The following is a 17,759-nucleotide window of genomic DNA, read 5'->3' as shown; positions in this document are numbered from 1 at the left end:
TGTTTAAATCTGTGTCAGCCATGTGATTCGCACTATTATATAGTTATCCAAAAAAATCACAGCTATTTTCACTGTTTCTTCAAGTGATCTGCAGAATCATACACTTTTCCTGGGATCTGCTGATTAGAAGCACATTTTGGGTTTAAAGAATCAAATCTTTCCTTCAAAAGCTGAGCAGAATTCCATTTCAGTGTCTCTTTCTAGGAAGTCACAGGTAAAGGGTTTCCTTAGGTAAACACTGCTACTTGGGGGGGTCAGGACTGTCTGAAACTCTGATGACTCACACAGACATGCAGATCATGAGACTGGCTCTGAAGTTTTGATGGCTTGCCCAGGTATGCAAATCTAGACCTGACTTTCTTTGATCTACAAGTGGGAAGCTTATACTTCACCTGCTTGATGGAGGCGTGAACTACAAGTTGCACTGGCAAGAATACAAGTTAGCAACCTGAGAAAATCTGCCCATTGTACAAGGAAAGGTTCAGCTTGACCGTAGGCAGTCATGGTCAAGTCTTTGACCAGCTTTACTTTGCACCTAACTCCAGCTCAAGGGCAGATGTATTGGATGTGCAGGAAGCCGGGTTACTATCTCTTTAGTATCTTCTCTGACCAAGTCCTAACAGCTATAGGCTGCTGTTTAATAATAGGACAGATTTTGCTGTGCAACACTGAGAAATAGGTCTACAATGGAAAACTAATACCATGTGGCTTCTCTGAAGGGCATGTGGATAACCCCTAAGATCTAAAACCTTAGGATCCACTGATACCCAGGATATTAGTCCTAAGTATAGGGTCAGGGTTTCTTCCAAATTATGATACAGAAACCCAGCTTGTTTTTTTTTTTTTTTTTTTTTTTTTTTTTTTAATGCTAGAAACAAAAATTTCAGTCTCCAAAAATACCATATGTGCACAGCACTGACACAAGTTTTACTTTTTATTCCCTAGCAAGCCTATCTACAAGTATTCATGTATATGTGCACCCTAACACACAAATGAACTGGGTGTTATTGATTCTGTTTGTTTGCCATTTTCCTTTCACTAGTTTACATTCTAATAGCAAATAGCAGACTATTAAGGGCTTAACTTGCAGAAACTTTTTCTTGCTAACCGAGGAACCGCCACATTACTGCCCCTCTATCCACTGAGGATAAGTTCAAGACCCTGGTGCTGTGGCGTCCCTAGGGGAGAAGAAAATTTGGAGCATGTTTTGATACTCATTTCCCTGAAATCCTTTCAAGAGATAACAAAAGAATTAGGTGAGGACCTTCCTTACTGCTCTCTTGGGTTCCCTGGATGAATCGTTCTGCAAAATCTTAGTTCATTGGCTAGGGAACTCGGTTTTTTTGTTTGTTTGTTTGTTTGTTTGCTTTTTCCTGGTTACCTTCCCAATTCAACCTTTTTCTGAACTTTTACTCTACACTATTTTTGGTCTTTTGTTGAGGGTAAAAATACCTATTTTCTTTTATTCTTACCCTTTCATCTTTATCTCCTTACCAGCAGAATGTCATGGGACCTCAGGCCTCAATCAGTGGGAACTCTAAATCACATCTGAGATAAAGGGGCACTCCCTATCCCTTTTTGTATGAATCCCCCATTTAAACTTTGCCACTCAGTCTCAAATAGCAGCTTTCTGTACTTCTTTGCCACTTCCTGACTTTACACAGATGGGTTCCTGCTCTCCTGTATACATTCCTTCCATGATACCTAAACTGTACTAGGGACTATGCTCCAGAGGAGGGAGGAGAGACAGAGGGAGAGGGGATCCATATGGCCTGGATGCATTACGTCCCAGATCTTTCTGAGGACACTCAGGAGATCTTATGTCCTGCTATGCAGCGACTCAACTTCATAAGAAAGGAAGGTGATATGATAGGCTTGGAAACTCCAGGGGACACCCTACTTCCCACACATTTTTCTCTTCTGTCCAGATGAGAAACAATTACACAGGGAAGGAAAATGGAGATCCCAGATATGGATTGGCTTTCTTTTTTCTTGAGAGCTTTCTCTTAAGGTAGTGCTGTAAGCTACTCACATACCAAGCTAAATACTTGTTGCTTCTCTCTCCTGCTACAGATATCAAGATGATTTCTTATCAGGGTTGCTTATCTCAACTAGGGCTTGGCTGCTGAAATGATTAACTCTCAGACTCTTTGAGACCAGAGAGGTGAGGGGAAAGTGTTACTTTTCTAAACTAAAGACACACCAGGACTTAAATGAATGATATTTCTATTTTTTTTCTCCCTGTTTCATGTGTGTCCTCACTCCCCTCCCTCCCTCCCTCCCTCCCTCTCCCCTCCTCTCTCTCCTTCTTCCCCTCCTTTCCCTGGTCAAAGGCCCTTTTCTCCCTTAGAAGATGAGAGACTCCCTTAGAGCAATATACCCCATTCCTGGGTCTGAAAGAGCTTAAGTGACTCATCCAGAAGATACCTGAGAGGTTGGTCTCCCATGTCTTGAGCATCCCCTCAAACACAGGGTTGACCTGAGATAGCTTGTCGGAGGGACCTGACCTGGTGTGATAGTCAAGGAAGCTACACCATTAATCACCATATACAGTTGGACACTGTAGTGGCTGACTTTGTTAATCTTTAAACTTCTGCTATGAATCTAAATCCTGAGGACAACCCCTTTCCTGTCTTCCCTCACCCCCTTCTCTAACCTGTCTCTGCAGCCTCTCATTTCTCCAGCTAAACCTGGAATGTGATGTGGAGTCTGTATTGTGATATGCTGTCAACTAGAAAGGCTAGAAAGCATTCTGGAACCTCTGATTTTTACCAAAATCATGCTGATTCATGTGCTTATTTTCACATTCTCTATATTCAATACTTGGGAAAGTAAGTAATTCCCATCTTGAATTGTTGCTTTAATAGAAATCTTCTCCTTTGGTCTTAAGTAGGGAGATAAAAGTAAAGATGTCTTTAAAATTATTAACCCACATTTTTCTAGGTGACTGGCAATCAAGAGTATTGGTTTCTATAAAATGTCTGGAGTATAATGTCCATTGTTTTTAGGACTTTTCTTTTGACAGGAAAATTGGTAACTAGGCTTGTGTGATAACCATGGTTTTCATGGGTAAATTTGGTTTAATATAAGTTGAATAAACATTTATTAGTGTGTTTGTTAGAGGAGACATCTGATTAATCTGCAAGTTAAAATACAAACACATTTACTGCTAGATAGAAATTCAAGTACTCAGCTTTATAAGAAAATAAATTTATATTATGGTCTCTTAGGAAATGCATTTTTATAAATTGATGGTAAATGGAAAAAGAGTTAAAGACTGCCTTGCTTCCAGGCCTAAACTAAAAGCAAAATTACTAAGAGTTAAACCTCTAATTAACAGATGTAACTTTATTTTAAAAAAATGATTTAATCTGTGTTTGGATTGGGAAAAGTCTAAAAATAAAGTATTTCATTTCATTAAAAAGGAGAAATTTGCCTAAATTCAAAAAAATTTTAAGGATTGTTTCCAATTGTAAACTTAAGAGTCAGCAATTGAAGAAAAGGTGATATAAAAAAAATTATAGATATGAGGATATATTTTGGTAAAAAAGGTTAAAATAAAAAAGGAATGTTTTGGATGAAAAAGTATTAAAATAAGATTGTTGTCCTAAAGTTGAAGATAAAAGAGAGAGGACAAACCTAAGGATGTAAACAAGTTGTAGAACGTCTAAGTAAGTTGCAGAAAGTTTGTGAATATACATCTTAAGAAATATGAATAGGTGATTATGTTGGCTTTAATTAACATAATTAAATGTATTTAAGAGTTTTCTAAGGTCAAAATTCAATGTAGTGATATAGAAGTCTAATTCTCTCCCAAAACGAGGTTTTACTTAAAACATTGATCTGCTCCTATTTATCAAGAAAATTTCATGTTTCTATTAGATTTTGTTACTTAGGGAAACTAAGTTTTAAAAGAGTTAGGTAATTATTCTTTTATACCTATCTGTTTTAAAGTCTTTTAAATGATTACTTTTTAAGTGAGGTTAAATAAACAAGTTATTTTATGCTATTATAGTATATTTGAGGCCCTTAATATATATGAATATATATCTGAGGACTAAATATGTTTGTCTGAGCTTTGTCCAAATGGTTTTTAAAGTTTATAGAATGAAAACTATGTAGGCTTAATATACGCAAGGTAAATAATATGTGTTCTCCTTTATACTTAAACTTATACTAAACTTTAAATATATAATATGTCCACTCTGCCATTTAAAAACCTGACTTACAACTGTTTAAGTACATACATTTTTATTGTTATATAAATGAGATGCACTTATACATCAGATAATGTCTATTTCTAATTATTAACACTGTTTCCTAAACTTATAAGAGATTCTAAATTTTACTTTAAAAGCTAAAAATAAGTTAATACATAGACATCTGTGTAATTGTGATGCTAATTATTTCTGGCTTTTTTGTATATTGGGTGTATTTATTTTCTCCAAGTATATAAGTTCTTTTAAATGTAACACTTAGGAGAGTACTTTACCAAGCTGGTATTCTCCAAACTAAAGCTGTTTGTAGTGATAGCCTCTTTCAGACTTATATAAAAATAATAATTTTGGTTGGTGATCTGTTTATGACATTTAATGTTTTATAACTAATAAAGGTAATCAGTTGTCAATAAGTTACATATAAAATTTGTATGTTGCTCTTTATGCTGGGATGGGAATTTTAAATGTATTTTTGGAAGTTATTAAGGAGAACCTGATTTGTTTAAGGGTTAAACATGTGGAATGTGGAAACATTCTGCCACTTTTTCCACAAAAAGGAAGTTTAAGAGCTCTTTTAGCCTTTCTGATTGATTCACATTTCAGATGTAATTTTTATTATGTTAACTGATATTCAGATAGACTCAGGAAGCAATATATGAAAACCTTGTTTTCTTATACTCGTAAATAGAATATCTTAAAAGGGGTAAAGGTCAACTTCAAAAATAAAGCACTTTAACTAAGATCTGTCAAAAGGCCAGCCTCACCTGAGACAAGGCCCTGCCATCCATCCTACTCCATATTAGGATGGCCCCACAGTAAGCTAGAATTAAGCTCACTAGTTGTTATATTCAAAAGAGATCCTTAGAAAGATTCCTGTGATCCAAAAATAAAAAGGGATATAATACGAAACTAACTAATAGTTTTTTTTAGGTTTTGTTTTTTTTTTATTGTAAACAAATGGGATACATGTTGTTTCTCTGTTTGTACATGGCGTAAAGGCATACCATTTGTGTAATCATAAATTTATATAGAGTAATGTTGTTTGATTCATTCTGTTATTTTTTCCCCCCACACCTCCCACCCCTCTTTACCCTCTATACAGTACTTCCTTCCTCCATACTTGCCCCCCTCCCTAACCCTAACTCTAACCCTAACACTAACCCTTCCCTCCCCCCCATTATGTGTCATCCTCCACTTATTAGCGATATCATTCGTCCTTTGACTTTTTGAGATTGGCTTATCTCACTTAGCATGATATTCTCCAATTTCATCCATTTGCCTGCAAATGCCATAATTTTATCATTCTTTATGGTTGAGTAATATTCCATTGTATATATATATACCACAGTTTCTTTATCCACTCATCAATTGAAGGGCATCTAGGTTGGTTCCACAGTCTGGCTATTGTGAATTGAGCAGCTATGAACATTGATGTGGCTGTATCTCTGTAGTATGCTGATTTTAAGTCCTTTGGGTATAGGCCAAGGAGTGGGATAGCTGGGTCAAATGGAGGGTCCATTCCAAGTTTTCTAAGGAATCTCCACACTGCTTTCCAGAGTGGCTGCACTAATTTGCAGCCCCACCAGCAATGTATGAGTGTACCTTTCTCCCCACATCCTCGCCAACACCTGTTGTTGCTCGTATTCTTGATAATCGCCATTCTAATTGGGGTGAGATGGAATCTTAGGGTGGTTTTGATTTGCATTTCTCTTATTACTAGAGATGTTGGAACATTTTTCCATATGTTTGTTGATTGCTTGTAGATCTTCTTCTGTGAAGTGTCTATTCATTTCCTTAGCCCATTTGTCCACTGGATTATTTGAATTCTTGGAGTAGAGTTTTTTGAGTTCTTTATAGATTCTGGAGATTAGTGCTCTATCTGAAGTATGATTTGCAAAGATATTCTCCCACTCTGTAGGCTCTCTCTTCGCATTGCTGATAGTTTCCTTTGCTGAGAGAAAGCTTTTTAGTTTGAATCTATCCCAGTGGTTGATTCTAGCTTTTATTTCTTGTGCTATGGGAGTCCTGTTAAGGAAGTCTGATCCTAGACCAACAAGGTGAAGATTAGGACCTACTTTTTCTTCTATAATCTGCAGGGTCTCTGGTCTGATTCTGAGGTCCTTAATCCATTTTCAGTTTAGTTTCGTGCATGGTGAGAGATATGGGTTTAGTTTCATTCTGTTGCATATGGATTTCCAATTCTCCCAGCTCCATTTGTTGAAGAGGCTATCTTTTCTCCATTGCATATTTTTGGCACCTTTGTCCAGTATGAGAAAATTGTATTTATTTGGGTTTGTGTCCGTGTCCTCTATTCTGTACCATTGATCTACCTTTCTATTTTGGTACCAATACCATGCCGTTTTTGTTACTATTGCTTTGTAGTAGAGTTGAAGATCTAGTATTGCAATACCCCCTGTTTTACTCTTCCTGCTAAGGATTGCTTTAGCTATTCTGGGTTTCTTATTCTTCCAGATGAATTTCATAATTGCTTGCTCTATTTCTGTAAGGTACGTCATTGGGATTTTAATTGGAATTGCATTGAATTTGTATAGCACTTTAGGTAGTATGGACATTTTGACAATATTAATTCTTCCTATCCAAGAACATGGAAGATCTTTCCATCTTCTAAGGTTTTCTTTAATTTCTTTCTTTAGTGTTCTGTAGTTCTCATTGTAGAGGTCTTTCACCTCTTTTGTGAGATTGATTCCCAAGTATTTTATTCTTTTCAAGGCTATTGTGAATGGGGTAGTTTTCCTAATTTCTCTTTCTGAAGATTCATCACTTATGTATAAAAATGCGTTGGATTTATGGGCATTGATCTTGTAACCTGCTACTTTACTGAATTCACTTATGAGTTCTAAGAGTTTTCTGGTGGAATTTCCAGGTTCCTCTAAATATATAATCATGTCATCAGCGAACAGGGATAGTTTGAGTTCTTCTTTTCCAATTCGTATCCCTTTAATTTCTTTGGTTTGTCTAATTGCTCTGGCCAGAGTCTCAAGAACGATGTTGAATAGAAGTGGTTAAAGAGGGCATCCCTGCCTTGTTCCAGTTTTTAGGGGGAATGCTGTCAGTTTTTCACCATTTAGAATGATATTAGCCATGGGCTTAGCATAAATGGCCTTTACAATGTTAAGGAATGTTCCCACTATCCCTATTTTTTCTAGTGTTTTGAGCATGAAGGGGTGCTGTATTTTATCAAATGCTTTTTCTGCATCTATTGAAATAATCATGTGATTCTTGACTCTAAATCTATTGATATGGTGAATTACGTGTATTGATTTCCTGATGTTGAACCAACCTTGCATCCCTGGGATGAAACCAACTTGATCATGGTGCACTATCTTTTTAATATGTTTTTGTATGCGATTTGCTAAAATTTTGTTGAGAATTTTTGCATCGATGTTCATTAAGGATATTGGTCTGAAATTTTCTATCCTTGATGAGTCTCTGTCTGGTTTAGGTATCAGGGTGATATTGGCTTCATAGAATGAGTTTGGGAGGGTTCCCTCCTCTTCTATTTTATGGAATACTTTGAGAAGTATTGGAATGAGCTCTTCTTTAAAGGTTTTGTAGAACTCGGCTGAGAACCCATCTGGTCCCGGACTTTTCTTTGTTGGTAGGCTTTTGATGACTTCTTCTATTTCAGTACTTGAAATTGGTCTATTTAAATTGTTTATGTCCTCCTCGTTCAGTTTAGGCAATTCATATGTCTCTAGAAACCTGTTGATGCCTTCAAAATTTTCTATTTTGTTGGAGTATAGATTTTCAAAATAGCTTCTAATTATGTTTTGTATTTCAATCCTGTCTGTTGTGATATTTCCTTGTTCATTCTGAATTTTAGTGATTTGGGTTTTCTCTCGTCTTCTCTTTGTTAGTGTGGCTAAAGGTTTATCAATTTTGTTTATTTTTTCGAAGAACCAACTATTTATTTTGTCAATTTTTTGTATTGTTTCTTTTGTTTCAATTTCATTGATTTCAGCTCTGAGTTTAACTATTTCCTGTCTTCTACTACTTTTGGTGCTGTTCTGTTCTTCTTTTTCTAGGGCTTTGAGCTGTAGTGTTAGGTCGTTTATTTGTTGAGTTTTACTTCTTTTATTAAATGCGCTCCATGAAATAAATTTCCCTCTAAGTACTGCTTTCATAGTGTCCCAGAGATTTTGATATGATGTTTCTTTGTTCTCATTTACCTCTAAGAATTTTTTAATTTCCTTCCTAATATCTTCTGTTATCCATTCATCATATAATAGCATATTGTTTAATCTCCAGATGTTGGAATAGTTTCTGTGTTTTACTCTTTCATTTATTTCTAACTTCAATCCATTATGATCTGATAGAATACATGCTAGTGTCTCTATCTTCTTGTATTTGTTAACATTAGCTTTGTGGCATAATATATGGTCTATTTTAGAGAAGGATCCATGTGCTGCTGAGAAGAAAGTGTATTCGCTCTTGGTTGGATGGTATATTCTATTAATGTCCGTTAAGTCTAAATTATTGATTGTGTTATTGAGATCTATGGTTTCTTTGTTCAATTTTTGTCTGGAAGATCTGTCCAGTGGTGAGAGAGGCGTGTTAAAATCACCTAGTATTGTTGTGTTATGGTCTATTTGGTTTCTGAAATTGAGAAGGATTTGTTTGACATACATGGATGAGCCACTGTTTGGGGCATAGATGTTTATGATTGTTATATCTTGCTGATTTATGCTTCCCTTACGCAGTATGAAATGACCTTCTTTATCCCTTCTGACTAACTTTGGCTTGAAGTCCACATTATCGGAAATGAGGGTGGATACTCCAGCTTTTTTGCTGAGTCCATGTGCATGGTATGTTTTTCCCCATCCTTTCACCTTTAGTCTATGGGTATCTTTTTCTATGAGGTGAGTCTCTTGCAGGCAACATATTGTTGGATCTTTCTTTTTAATCCAGTCTGCCAGTCTATGTCTTTTGATTGATGAATTCAGGCCATTAACATTCAGGGTTATTATAGAGAAATGATTTGGTTTCCCGGTCATTTGGTTCATTTTTTAAATTTTATTTATTTATTTGTTTGACACAACTTGTTTCCTCCTTTATTTGACAATTCCTTTAGGATAATTCCTCCCTTTGCTGATTTGCTTCTTTGTTTTTCATCTCTTCCTCATGGAATATTTTGCTGAGAATGTTCTGTAATGCTGGCTTTCTTTTTGTAAATTCTTTTAGCTTTTGTTTATCATGGAAGGATTTTATTTCATCGTCAAATTTGAAGATAAGTTTTGCTGGGTATAAGATTCTTGGTTGGCATCCATTTTCTTTCAGGGCTTGAAAAATGTTGTTCCAGGCCCTTCTAGCTTTTAGGGTCTGGATTGAAAGATCTGCTGATATCCGTATTGGTTTCCCCCTGAATGTAATTTGGTTCTTTTCTCTCACAGCCTTTAAAATTCTGTCTTTATTTTGTATGTTAGGTATTTTCATTATAGTGTGTCTTGGTGTGGGTCTGTTGTAATTTTGTGTATTTGGAGTCCTATAAGCCTCTTGAACTTGATTTTCCATTTCATTCTTCAGATTTGGGAAATTTTCTGATATTATTTCATTGAATAAATTGTTCATTCCTTTGGCTTGTTTCTCTAGGCCTTCCTCAATCCCAATAATTCTTAAATTTGGCCTTTTCATGATATCCCATAGTTCTTGTAGATTCTGTTCATGATTTCTTACCATCTTCTCTGTTTGTTCAACTTTGTTTTCAAGGTTAAATATTTTGTCTTCAATGTCTGAGGTTCTGTCTTCCAGGTGTTCTATCCTATTGGATATGCTTTCTATGGAGTTCTTAATTTGGTTTATTGTTTCCTTCATGTCAAGGATTTCTGTTTGGTTTTTTTCCAATATGTCTAACTCTTTATTGAAATGATCTTTTGCTTCCTGTATTTGCTCTTTTAACTGTCGATTGGTGCAATCATTCAATGCTTGCATTTGCTCTTTCATCTCATCGTTTGCTTCCCTGATCATTTTAATTATGTACATTCTGAACTCCTTTTCTGTCATTTCTTCTGCCATGCTGTCATTGGGTTTTATTGATGTAACATCTAGATTTGTTTGCAGCATTTTCTTTCCTTGTTTTCTCATATTGTTCAGGTATCAGTGGACCGCTGAGATATTGCAGATTTTTTCTATTGACTTACAATGTCCCTGAAGATTTCTATATATATACCCCCTTAGCCTTCAGTAGGCTGAAGTCTTGGAGGAAGTTGATAATGCGGTGCTCCACAAGGAAGCTGCCTCTCTAGGAGTGGTGGCCTTCAGGTGGGGTATAATCCCTGCTAGTGGGCAGAGGTGCCTCCACTTGTTGACCAATGGTCATCCAAAGGGGACCTAGGCTGTGGGCTGAGGCAAGGCCTGTTTGGGCCTGAGTCTCTGGTTTCACCGTCCTTGTGGGGAAACCTCACCCAGCAGGGACGACTCACCCGGTGGGGAGGTCTCGCTGGTCAGTTCCCTCCTAGAGGTTCCCCTCAATTTACAGCTACCGCCTGGGCTGGGCTGCCTTCCTCTGCAAAGTTCTCAGGGGCCCGGCCCTACCTCCTGGGCCTGGGAGCCTCACCCTTCACAGATGAATCTCCTTAGGCTGCCCCTCATAAGAGAATCTGCCCGCAGGCCTGGAACCTTCGCTCCACCCTAAGCCTGTCTCTGTGCGGCTCTTCCACCAAGAAGCCTCCTAGATCCTGGGACCCTGCTCTGCACCTAATCGCCTGGCTATGCGGCCCCTCCTCTGAGCAGCCACCTGGGGCCCCGTACAATCGCTCTGAGTCCCAGAGACCCGCCACACGCCTCTTCCTCCAGACAGCCGCCCAGTATTCCAGTGCGGTCACTAGGAGTCCAAAAAACTCACTGCGTGCCTCCACCTCCCACCAACCACCGTAGCCCTGGGCAATCAATCACTCCGAGTCGAAGTGACCCTCCCCGTTCCTCCTCCCTCTCCAGATAACCCCCCCACCGGTGTTCAGGAGCGGTCGCTCTGAGTGGTTCTGAATCCACGTGACCCGCTGCACGGGTCCTCTGGGCAACCACCCGGAGCTCTGGTGCGGCCACTCAAGACCAAGTGACCCACCGCTTCTCCTCCAGGCAGCCCCCCTGTGTTCAGGTGCTGTCACTTTAAGTCCAAACAACTCACCAGTCGCCTTCTCCTCTAAGCAGCCGCCTGGAGCGCTAATGCAGTCACTGTGAGTCCACACGACCCGCCGCGCTCCTCCTCCTCCTCCTCCTACTCCTCCGGGCAGGCCCCGGGTTTCAGAAGTCTGAGTCCAAACAGCTCACCACGCAGCCCCTTCTCTGGCAACCGCCTGTAGCTCTGGTGTAGTCACCCCGAATCCAAGCGGCCGCGCTCCTCTTCCTCCTCCTCGTCCTCAGGGCAGGCCCCGGTGTTCAGAAGCAGTCGTTCTGAGTCCAAACAGCTCGCTGCGCAGCTTCTCCTCTGGCAACCGCCTGTAGCTCCGGTGCAGTCACTCCAAATCCAAGTGGCCACGTTCCTCCTCCTCCTCCTCAGGGCAGGCCCCGGTGTTCTGAGTCCACACAGCTCTCCTTGCCACTCCTCCCCTGGGCAGTCGCCCGAGCCCCAGTGGTTGCTCCGAGTCCCAGCGCTGTGCCGAGCGGCCTCCCTTACGGCGCTCCCAGTTGTCCGAGTTCACTGCTCCAGCTGGGGGAGGGGTGTCTCGCCGGCAGCTCTACTTCACAAAGTTTCCTGCGTTCCGGGACCACCGTCCCATCCGGGACGCCTTCCCAACGGGTGAGAGTCACCCGGCTGCTTTGAGTTGGTCCCAAGTGTCTCAATATCTCCTCTTTTGAATCCTGAGTCCTGGAGCAACATGAAATGCAGCCACCCTCTAGGCCGCCATCTTGAAACCCCTATAAAAGAGTTTTAAGAGAAAGTAAAACAAAGATTTTCATATGTGATTGATAAATTTCTAGGTTTTGCAGAAGCTAGAAAGATATATTAGTGTTCCTATAAAAATTATGTTTCTTGGTTCAAAGCTATTATGCAAATGAACATGTTTTTTGCTCTTGTTAATTTCATTTTCATTTTTATTTTCCTTGTAAACCTTTATAATTTTGCATGTTAGTGTTTTGCAGAAATACTAATTCTAACAATCTGAGATAATTTGAGATAATAAGCCATCACGATTACAGGACAGTGGATATATAATACTAACTCCCTATACTAATACTGACCCCCAATAAATAGAAGTAATTGTAAAATTGTAGACATTAAAAATTCAAACCCATTACTCCCACTTCCAGGCTGGTGAAACTGACCTTCTAAATATTTGAAGCCAAAACTTAGAGACCAACAACAAGGAGGTAAAAGGACTAAGACAAAAGTAACTAATATTTTGGCCCTTGCCATCTAAGGTCAGCCAGGCTCCAGGGAATGACAGGACCCATGTAAGGGAGAAGAGAAAACTGGACTGAGTCTGCTAACCAGAGGGCCGAGGGCCAATTGTGAAGGAGGGGTGGTCAGGGGCACCACTACAAAACTACATGATCCATATATATTTCATTACTGTCTTCCTGGCTAATAATACTAATTGCTTTTATGCTAATTGCGTGCAAAAATAATGCCTCGCTGTCTGGTCTAATGTTGCCTTGGCATGGTCCCTGCTCTATGTATGCCTCATCCAGTCACTTACCACTGCCACCAAGGATCTCTGGATTGCCCTGATGCTAAATACCCTTCACTGTTCTTGCCCCACCAAATAAAACAGGGACTTTGGGTCACTCCCCACAAGTTCATTCTCTCTCAGCTAAACTGAATTGATACCTAAATACCCTAAAAGAATTTAGAATTCCAAAGTGCTTGCAGGGGAATGATAGGCAACAGACACACATGGGGAAAAAAAGAGGTTAAAGGAATAATTCTATAAAATGGGCTCACTATTTTGGCTCCCACATGCTTTCTTTTAAAAAGTAATTTATCTGTAAAGTTGCCAGGCTTTACTCAATAGGATATTTTACACTTCTCAGCAAACAACCTGTTATCTGTGGAAGAAATGCAGACCCAAAAGGCTCCAGCCTGTGACATGACCCTGAAGAAGGGGACTTCTGTGACCCTCACACAGACCAAATTCCAGACCTCAGGGAGATAATGATAATTCTCCCTAGTCATAGAAATCTGTAAGAACAGGTTCCAGTTAGAACTGTTCAACATGGGCCAAAGTGACCAGAGTTGCCTTGGACCTTTACCATCTACAGTGGGGACTTAGAAGTCAATACAGTCCTGATGTTAGTTAAAAGTCAAGAGGTGGACCTGGGTAGGACTCTCTGGGAAACTTTGGAATTCCCAGTTAAACTGGAGGACAAGATGGGTACACCATCCCTTTCCTCTCTGAGACCACTCACTTGCTACCTCAAGCATGTTCCCCTTTCCCCCTCTTACTACTACTCTAATAACTTCATTAGTGTGAAATCCTCTCAAGCAAGGACACAAGAATTAGGCAGGATCTCCCTAGTGCCTGGCTCAGGTTCTGCAGGTGTCTCCTCTGGCAACAGCAGAATCATGGTGCCCACATCCTTGAGAGCATCTTTGAGGATTAAAAAGATCACATATATAGAATACAAGATCAGCATTATAAACCAAGAACTTTCCTACACTCCAGTAATGGAAATAAAATACAATACTTGGGGATAAGTCTAATCAAAGAGGTGAAATACCTCTATAGCGTACTGAAGAAAGGAATCAAAGAAGACCTTAGAAGATGGAAAAGCTTCCCACATTCTTAGATTGGCTGAATTAATATTGTCAAAATGACCATATTACCAAAAATGTTATGCAGACTCAGTGCACTCCTCATCAAAATCTCAATGACATTCTTCACAAAATTAGGAAAAAACCCCAAACAATCCTAAAATCTATTTGGAAGAATGAAAGATCCAGAATAGCCAAAACAATACTGAGCAAGAAAGTGATGCAGGAGGCATCACAATACTGGATCTCAAATTAAATTACAGAAATATAGTAGCAAAAAATAGCATGAAATTGGCATTGAAACACATTTGGAGACCAGTGGAATAGAATAGAAGACATGGTGACAAACCCACACAGTTAACAGTCATCTGATACACAACAAAGGTGCCAAAAATATGTTGGAGAAAAGATAGCCTTTTTCAACAAATGGTTCTGGGAAAACTGGATGTCTATATGTATAAGAATGAAACTATATCCCTCTCTCACCCTGCCCAAAAGTCAAATTAAAGTGTATCAAAGACCTCAGAATTGGACCAGGAACTTTTGCACTTACTAGAAGAAAACATAGGGTCAATACTCCCAACACATTGGCATAGGCACCAACTTCCTTAGCAGAACCCCTAAAGCTCAGGAAGTAAAACCATTAATCAATAAGTAGGACAGCATCAAATTAAAAAGCTTCAGCACAGTAAAGTAAATGATTAAAAGCATGAAGAGGGGCCTGGGGATATAGCTCAGTTGGTAGAGTGCTTGCCTCATGAGCACAAGGCCCTGGGTTCAATCCCCAGCACCGCAAAAAAAAAAAAAAAAAAAAAGCATGAAGAGACAGTCTACAGAATAGGAGATCTCCATCAGAGGATTAATAGCCAGAATATAGAAAGAACTAAAAAAAATTAACACCAAATCTCCCCCCAAATAACCCAACAAATAAATGAGCAAAAGACTAAACAGGCATTTCTCACAAGTAGAAATCCAGGTGTCCAACAGACATATGAAAAAAAATGTTCAACAACCCTAGCAATCAGAAAAGCGCTTTGAGATTTCATCTCACTCCAGTTAGAATGGCAGTCATCAAGAATACAAATAATAATTAATGCCAGCGAGGATGTGTGGGAGTGTATACATTGTTGGTGGGACTGTAAATTAGTACAATCACTTTGGAAAGCAGAATGGAGGTTCTACAAAAGACTAAGAATGGAACCACCATATGACCCAGCTGTCCCACTCCTCAGTATTTATCCAAAAGATTGAAAATCAGCATACTTTAATGATATAGGTACATCAGTATTTATAGCAGCACAAGTCACAGTAGCTAAATTTTGGAACCATCCCTGGTGCCCAGCAACAGATGAATGAATAAAGAAAATGTGTATGTACACAGTAGAATATTGCTCAGCCATAAAAAAGAAAAAAAGAATGAAGTTATGGCATTTGCCAGTAGAGGAATACAACTGGAGAACATCGTGCTAAGTGAAATAAGCCAGACTCAGAAAGTCAGTGGTTGAATGTCTCTTTCATATGTGAAAGTTAGAGAAAAATAAGGGAAAGAAAAAGATGGGAGTGGATCCTCCCAAAGTAGAGGGGAGATCAGTAGAGCAGAGGAAGGGGATTGAAGGGAGGGAAGAGAAACAGGAAAAGGGAGGAACTGCAGAATGAAATTGACCAAATTATGCTGAGTGCATTTATGAATATACCACAATGAATCCCACCTTTATTTCTATCTATAAAGTATCAGTTTTAGAAAACAATAAATAAATAGAAGGAAGACCAGCAGAGTAGAGGGAGGAGGGGAGAGAAAGAGGAAACACTGGGGATTGAAATGGAACAAATTCTATTCCATGCATTTATGATTATGTAAAAACAAACTCCACTGCTATTATGAATAACTACAGTGCAATAATGAAAACATTTTTTTAAAAAAAAGATCACACATAAAGCATTTAGAATAGCGTCATGCACAAAGTAAGCTCTCATTAAATGTTAATAATTACTATGAATAATACCAGCAGTGAGCTAACTCATGTATCATTAATGACTTCTCTGAGAGCCAAAAACGATATTAAAGATACTGCAAATTCCAAGTGAAAGGGGTGGGGTGTTAGCCGAGGAGTTCAGAAGGTGAAAGAAGACCAGTCCCAAAGCAGTTGTTCCAGGAGATGACTCCCAGATTGTTTGTTTCCCCTTCCTTCTTGAACACGTCTAACGCCAAAAACCCTGTTTCAGGTGATCTGGGCGTCCACAGTGGGGAAGAACTCCAGCTCACCACCACCATCACCCACGTGGATGGGCCCACCGAGATCTACAAGCTGACCCGCAAGGAGGCTCAGGAGTAGAGGATGCTGCGCCCGGCTGGGACCATCTTTCCACACCCAGGCCCTCTCACTGGAGCAGGGAGGCTGCCAGACAGTGCTCAATGTACAAACGCTGCCTCATGTCTTTTGGCTGCAGTTTCTTAGACCAGCGACTTGGACGTTTATTGGATGGCCTTCTGACGGTAGCTTTTGGAGGAGAATTCTTGCAGCCACTAATGCATTGTGTATGATAACAAAAACTCTGGTATGACACATTTTCTGTGATCATTGTTGATTAGTGACATAGTAACATCTGTAGCAGGTGGTTAGTAAACCTCATGTGTTGGGGGGGGTGTACTCCTTGGGGGATGGTTTGGGTTGGATGGGGTCTATATCAAGTGGAATATGACTCTTTTTTTTTTTTCTCCTGCTTTAGATTCTGGGATAGAATTTAACATTCTTTGCAGTTAAAGGTACGCTGGTGTCATAGTCTCACTCCTCGTCCATGACCACTTTTTTTCCCCTATTTATATCACCAAGTAGCCTAGCCCACGGAGTTAATATTTAAGTTGTCAATAGATATGTGTCCCTATTTTTTATGGCTTAATATAAAATAATTGAATTTCATGAGAAGGTCTATTCCACCACAGGCATTTCAGCTTTGAAACCAAATCTGTGTATCCAATACTAACCAGTGCATTGGATGTGGGTTTAAAAAAAAAAAAAAAATGTTTGCTAAACTACCCAGGTAGGATTTATGGTATTAAATGGCCTTTGGGTCTGAAAAGCTTTTTTAACCTCTTGCTTAAAATGTGTTTTCTTTTGATAAGATGCTTCAAACAGCCTCCAAAAGTGTAGATCCAATCATTTAAATAAACCAGTATGTATATGCATACATGTATGTGCACACCCTCTGCCTACTCAAACCAATGTATATGAATGCAGATTCAATTCCACATTGAATTTATAAGTGGGCATTGGTTGAGGGAAATAACTTTATGAGAAAATTAAAATATATTGCCATCAAAGCAAAGCATTTGGGGACAGCATCCACTCCTGGAAATGAGATAACATTTACTGCACTGGGCGGCTCACCTTTTGTAGTCAGTTTTTTATGTGCTCTGACTAAAAGACCTGACCAGATCAACCAGAAGAGAAAAAGTTTATTCAGGGGCTCAAGGTTTCAGAGGTCTCAGTCCATAGACAGCAGGCTGCATTCCTCAGGGCTTGAGGTGAGGCTGAACATCATGGCCGGAGAGTGTGGCAGAGGAAATTGACTCACATGATGATCAGGAAGCAGAGAGAAAGACTCCACTCACCAGATACAAAATATATGCCCCAAAGCCATACCCCCAATGCCCACCTCCTCCAGCCACACCCCACTTGCCTCCAGTCACCACTCAGTTAATCCCTACCAGAGGATTAGCTCACTGATTGGGTTAAGGCTCTCATAATCCAGTCATTTCTCTGCTAAACCTTCTTAACGTTGTCACAACATGAGTTTTTAGGGGACACCTCACATCCAAATCATTACACCTT

At 39.4% G+C, this 17,759-nt stretch overlaps 1 protein-coding gene across 1 annotated transcript in view; it reads left to right on the top strand.

Moving 5' to 3' along the window:
• The window catches only part of WLS (Wnt ligand secretion mediator), a 111,330-nt gene extending 94,215 nt beyond the window's left edge, over positions 1-17,115 (top strand). The window contains exon 12 of the mRNA XM_079133549.1: positions 16,153-17,115. Within this exon, the coding sequence (XP_078989675.1) occupies positions 16,153-16,262 (110 nt within the window). The 3' untranslated portion in view covers positions 16,263-17,115. The remainder of the gene's footprint in view (positions 1-16,152) is intronic.
• Positions 17,116-17,759: the final 644 nt, after the last annotated feature.

The sequence above is a fragment of the Sciurus vulgaris genome, assembly GCF_902686455.1.
Source record: "Sciurus vulgaris genome assembly, chromosome: 1".
Taxonomy (NCBI): Eukaryota; Metazoa; Chordata; class Mammalia; order Rodentia; family Sciuridae; genus Sciurus; species Sciurus vulgaris.
This window is presented reverse-complemented; position numbering and strand designations above follow the sequence as displayed.